The following is a 6,000-nucleotide window of genomic DNA, read 5'->3' as shown; positions in this document are numbered from 1 at the left end:
AGCAAAGTGCCTCCTAGGTTAAAAGCAGAAGCTGTTGCTTGGACTTCGGACACATCAAAATGGACAGCTATATGAGGAATCAGATCAAGTATAAATGTACTGTACATTCAAGCTAAGTTATTCCATGTACATGTATTCCCAGCATCTAATTTCTTTACATTAGGTGTCATATGCTGTCAGCTGTTAGTCCATGACACCTTGCACTGTCCTCTGCAGGCATTCTAGAAGAGTCTTAGTGTGTGAGTGGGTCAGCGCTCTAAAGCTATGTACTGTAGAGCGTCCGCGTTCAACCCACGTATACCACTGCTCTGTCACACAGTAGTCAGTGCCTACAGCGTTGTTTCGCTGCTCATGTCCCTGTGGCGGGGGTGGTCAGTGTCTGTGTCGTAGTCCGACTCCATCTCGATCTTCACCTGGGGCACGGGGAAGGCCATGCCACGGCCGTGGGCCATAGGCACCGCCGGGGACGAGGGGCAGGAGATCTTCAGATGCAGGGTGATGCTGAGGAACGGCAAGTCCCAGTTATCATACATATCATACATACCTGTATGTATGTCCTGTGTGGTTCAGATGGGATCGATTCTCGCTGGGGCCACCCATACGAAAATGTATACATGCACTATTGTAAGTCGCTCTGGATAAAAGAGTCTGCTAAATGACATATATGACATACACAGTGAAAGAAACACAGAAGGGAGGGGGACTGGAGACAGGCGAGGGGGAAAGTAACCTTGGGCTAGACAGGGGGGGTCAGTAGTGAGATGTCATCTGGAGCTGGTGCCAGAGAGTACCAGAGAGTGAATTAGACTAGAGGACAGGTTGGGCAAATTACTGTGAAACAACATGACAGAGAGTTAGACTAGCTGTCAACTGTAATTGATGTCTGTTCTTGATGCCGTAGTGTTCCAAGCCTTTCTGTGGTGTCGTTCTCAGCCTATGTGGAATGTGAGATGTGGGGAGGAATGCAATGCACAGTTTGTGATGTGAAACTAACAGTAAAAGAAACAAAGTTTCTCCCCATGTTGCAGTTTCCCCACTCCTAATTTCACATTCTTCAGATTTTTTTTGAGCAAATATGTAGGCCTACTGTATACTGCTGAACCATGCTTCCTTAAAAGCAATGCAGACATGAATTTGATCATAGTTTCTATTTGACATAAGAAGTCAAAGACAACACGCAGATAACATGACTAAAAGGATAGAGGGGAGAGGAATATTCAACTATATGGGATGAAGACACAACTAAGAACGAAACAGTAGTGTTTGTGAATGGGACCCATCGATAGACTACTAGACTATTGGGTACATACAACAACACATGGAGGAAAAAGAAACAACCAAAACTCTGAGAAAGGCCTGATGCATGTGGTATGAGGTCACAGTGCACCAAACACTGTTCACTCTCAAATACTGCTATCTGCTACATACAGATAGAATGTCAAACTTTTATTCATCTATTCAAATATGCCACACATTTCTACAGAATATAAACCAAGCCAGTGCCTTAAAAGTAGGAAGTAAGAATACATAGGAGATAGTGTATGACTAGTGTGTTGGAATTATGCACATGCATGTGAGACACATTGACACAAAATTACACAACTCACATAACTAGTTTTCATAACGCATAGGAGTGCAGGGAAAATAGCAGCAAGGGCTGCTTAGCAAAACCCAAAATAACATCTGCATTGCATTAAAGTGCATGGAGAGAAGGGTATGAAGGCATATTCTCTGAGATATAGCTTATACTTCAGCCCAGCCTTGGCTGAACACAATGGAATACTGTGTCTGTGAGAATGTATGTGTGGAATTATGGATGCTGTGTGTGTGTGTGTGTGTGTGTGTGTGTGTGTGTGTGTGTGTGTGTGTGTGTGTGTGTGTGTGTGTGTGTGTGTGTGTGTGTGTGTGTGTGTGTGTGTGTGTGTGTGTGTGTGTGCGTGCGTGTGCATGTTTCTGTATGTCTGCTTATATCTGCCAGGCTGATGTTTCATGTTTATGTAATCTATGAATCAGGGGAAGTATTTGCCTGGCTGGCAGTGAGCAGCCCACTGTGACTGGGCGTCAACGGGCTGAAGGAGGTCACTGTAGGGGACGTGTAGTTTGAGCACACAGTACCTGCGGTCCACGTCAGACTCAGAGCTGGGCGAGCAGTTGGAGTACGCGTGGTACTTCTCCTGCATATAAACACATGCACACACACACAAAACAAACACACACAAAACACAGCCATCAGAAATTAATTATTTAGCAAGGATTGTTTTTCTCTAAACCAGCCAGTTGGTGGCAGTAAAACCTAACATTTCTCACCTCGTCTTCGCTGTCGTCTGATCTCCCTTTCTTCTTGTCTTTCTTCTTCATGTCATCTTTATCACCTTTCTTCTTCTTCTCCTTTTTCTTGTCTTTCCCAGGCAGGATATCATCTATCCAGGCCAGGTCGTGTTGAGAGAACACCATGTCCAACATCTTACGCACCACCAGCAACCCCAGGATCTGATGGCCGCACAAGCAAATTATCACTATCCTCAACTTCTGTGACAAGAAAATAACATTAACAGGAAAGAAGATACATGTAAAACTCTTCATAAGTAACCAACATTTACTTCATAAGTAACCAACATTTACATCATAAGTAACCAACATTTACTTCATAAGTAACCAACATTTACTTCATAAGTAACCAACATTTACTTCATAAGTAACCAACATTTACTTCATAAGTAACCAACATTTACTTCATAAGTAACCAACATTTACATCATAATTAACCAACATTTACTTCATAAGTAACCAACATTTACTTCATAAGTAACCAACATTTACATCATAAGTAACCAACATTTACATCATAAGTAACCAACATTTACTTCATAAGTAACCAACATTTACTTCATAAGTAACCAACATTTACTTCATAAGTAACCAACATTTACATCATAAGTAACCAACATTTACATCATAAGTAACCAACATTTACATTATAAGTAACCAACATTTACTTCATAAGTAACCAACATTTACTTCATAAGTAACCAACATTTACTTCATAAGTAACCAACATTTACATCATAAGTAAACAACATTTACATCATAAGTAACCAACATTTACTTCATAAGTAACTAACATTTACTTCATAAGTAACCAACATTTACTTCATAAGTAACCAACATTTACATCATAAGTAACCAACATTTACTTCATAAGTAACCAACATTTACTTCATAAGTAACCAACATTTACTTCATAAGTAACCAACATTTACTTCATAAGTAACCAACATTTACATCATAAGTAAACAACATTTACATCATAAGTAATCAACATTTACTTCATAAGTAACCAACATTTACTTCATAAGTAACCAACATTTACATCATAAGTAACCAACATTTACATCATAAGTAACCAACATTTACTTCATAAGTAACCAACATTTACATCATAAGTAACCAACATTTACTTCATAAGTAACCAACATTTACTTCATAAGTAACCAGCATTTGCATCATAAGTAACCAGCATTTGCATCATAAGTAACCAACATTTACTTCATAAGTAACCAACATTTACTTCATAAGTAACCAACATTTACATCATAAGTAACCAACATTACTTCATAAGTAACCAACATTTACTTCATAAGTAACCAACATTTACTTCATAAGTAACCAACATTTACATCATAAGTAACCAACATTTACATCACAAGTAACCAACATTTACTTCATAAGTAACCAACATTTACTTCATAAGTAACCAACATTTACATCATAAGTAACCAACATTTACTTCATAAGTAACCAACATTTACTTCATAAGTAACCAGCATTTGCATCATAAGTAACCAGCATTTGCATCATAAGTAACCAACATTTACTTCATAAGTAACCAACATTTACTTCATAAGTAACCAACATTTACATCATAAGTAACCAACATTACTTCATAAGTAACCAACATTTACATCCTATCAGGTCATTTGTATGTTGATGGGTGCTTGAATGTATCCCGAAACACGGCCATTGGGACTGTTGGTAATACATCTAAGTAATACTTTTTTTATGCATTAATGCATGGGTCAAACTAATTTGATGGAGGGCCAAGTGTATGCAAGTTTTCGCTCCTCCTATGTTCCTGATTGATCAGTTAAGGTAATTAATTTAGTAAGAACTTCCCTCACCTGCTTTTCTAGGTCTTAATTAGACACAAATTGAAAGGAAATAGTAAAAAACAACAGATACTCTGCCCTCCATGGAACGAGTCTGACACCCCTGCATTAATACTTGTTCCATTCAAAAGCGAGTCATGAATAATACCATGACAGGGAAGAGGATGGCGAGGACGGTGGACTTGAGCACCCAGAGGACAGCCAGACAGATGATCTGGACCAGGGTGAAGAGGTGGACCCTCCTCAGAGGCACGTGACGCAGGAAAGGGAAGTCTGGCTGGTACTTGGACGGCATCATGTACAACTTGATCCTCTCCCAGAACTACAGAGGAGTGACAGGGGAGACATAATGAGAACACACACACACACACACACACACACACACACACACACACACACACACACACACACACACACACACACACACACACACACACACACACAGTGAGACCCTAGCCGTGCTCTGAGCAGCCTAGCTAACACCCTGATCAAAATGCATCTCCAATTGCGGCTTAGATGTTGCTGGAATACATAGTTACCTACCCTCCAGACACACACATTCTCAGAAGGAAAATAACCGCACCACAGAGCATGTGATGACATCTGAAATACATGCCGTGCTAAGAAGCCCATACGATGAGACTTTGATTTGACACATAACCACCGGCTGTCGACTGTGTTTTCTGGTCTCTACGTACCTGAATGCCACTGAGAGATGCCACGCCCATGTAGAGAAACACACCATAGAGCACTGGCATGGGTATGAACTGTGAGTGGACCAGAGGGACAACACACAATTAAACTACATAGACAACATCAACACATATTCCTGTTGATCTCTTGTAATGGCATGTGTTGGTATAGAAAACACACTGATTGCACCCAAAATTGCACCATATTCCTTATTCAGTGCACTACTTTTGACCAGGTTTCATAAGTCTCTGGTCAAAGGTAGTGCACAGTATAGGGAATAGGGTGCCATTTGGGCCACTACCACTGTTATCTTTCATCAATAAGCCTAGTTTAGGTTGGAGGAAATTATCATATTTTACTGACCTGCAGAATGGGAGCCAAGAAGATGGAGACCCCAGTGAGAACAAACACCAGAATCCCTGTCAGTCTCTGCTCCCTGTACATTAGAGATATATATATATATATATATATATATAGAGAGAGATATGTATGTATGTATGTATGTATGTATGTATGTATGTATGTATGTATGTATATATATATATATATATATATATATATATATAGAGAGAGAGATAGAGAGATATATATATATGTAGAGAGAGAGATATATATAGAGAGAGAGAGATAGAGAGAGAGAGAGAGATATAGATAGAGATATATATATATATATATATATATATATATATATATATATATATAGAGAGAGAGAGAGATATAGATATATATATATATATATAGAGAGAGAGAGAGATAGAGAGATATATATATATATAGAGAGATATATATGTAGAGAGAGAGAGAGAGAGATATAGATATATATATATATATATATATAGAGAGAGAGATATAGATATATATATATATAGAGAGAGAGAGAGAATGACTACCAGCAAACCTTTCCATCTGTAACAGACAGCAGACAAGAGACAAGCTCTGCCTGGACTGTACTCTCCTGTATATCCTCTAAAGAAGTGGTATTAAAAATCAGGGTCGCGATCCAGGGAACAAACGTTTTTTAGAAAGATATCTTGAAAAATAAAATGTTATTGCGTAATGTATTTATTGGTTTCTTTTAATTTTGATAAGAGATAAACATTTAATTAATTGAAGGTTATTTGTTGATGTAAAAATTGAAATG

At 38.5% G+C, this 6,000-nt stretch overlaps 1 protein-coding gene across 1 annotated transcript in view; it reads right to left on the bottom strand.

Annotated features, from left to right (window-relative positions):
* Positions 1-329: 329 nt before the first annotated feature.
* LOC115199651 (electrogenic sodium bicarbonate cotransporter 4-like) overlaps positions 330-6,000 on the bottom strand; it is a 42,365-nt gene continuing 36,694 nt past the window's right edge. Inside the window, exons 22-27 of the mRNA XM_029761965.1 lie at positions 5,223-5,295; positions 4,865-4,933; positions 4,315-4,488; positions 2,308-2,490; positions 2,050-2,174; positions 330-501 (exon numbers count right to left, since the gene is read on the bottom strand). Coding sequence (XP_029617825.1) covers positions 330-501; positions 2,050-2,174; positions 2,308-2,490; positions 4,315-4,488; positions 4,865-4,933; positions 5,223-5,295 — 796 coding nt within the window. The remainder of the gene's footprint in view (positions 502-2,049; positions 2,175-2,307; positions 2,491-4,314; positions 4,489-4,864; positions 4,934-5,222; positions 5,296-6,000) is intronic.

The sequence above is a fragment of the Salmo trutta genome, chromosome 9 (genome assembly GCF_901001165.1).
Source record: "Salmo trutta chromosome 9, fSalTru1.1, whole genome shotgun sequence".
Classification (NCBI taxonomy): domain Eukaryota; kingdom Metazoa; phylum Chordata; class Actinopteri; order Salmoniformes; family Salmonidae; genus Salmo; species Salmo trutta.
Note: the sequence above shows the minus strand (reverse complement) of the source record. Positions and strands in the feature narration are given on the sequence as shown.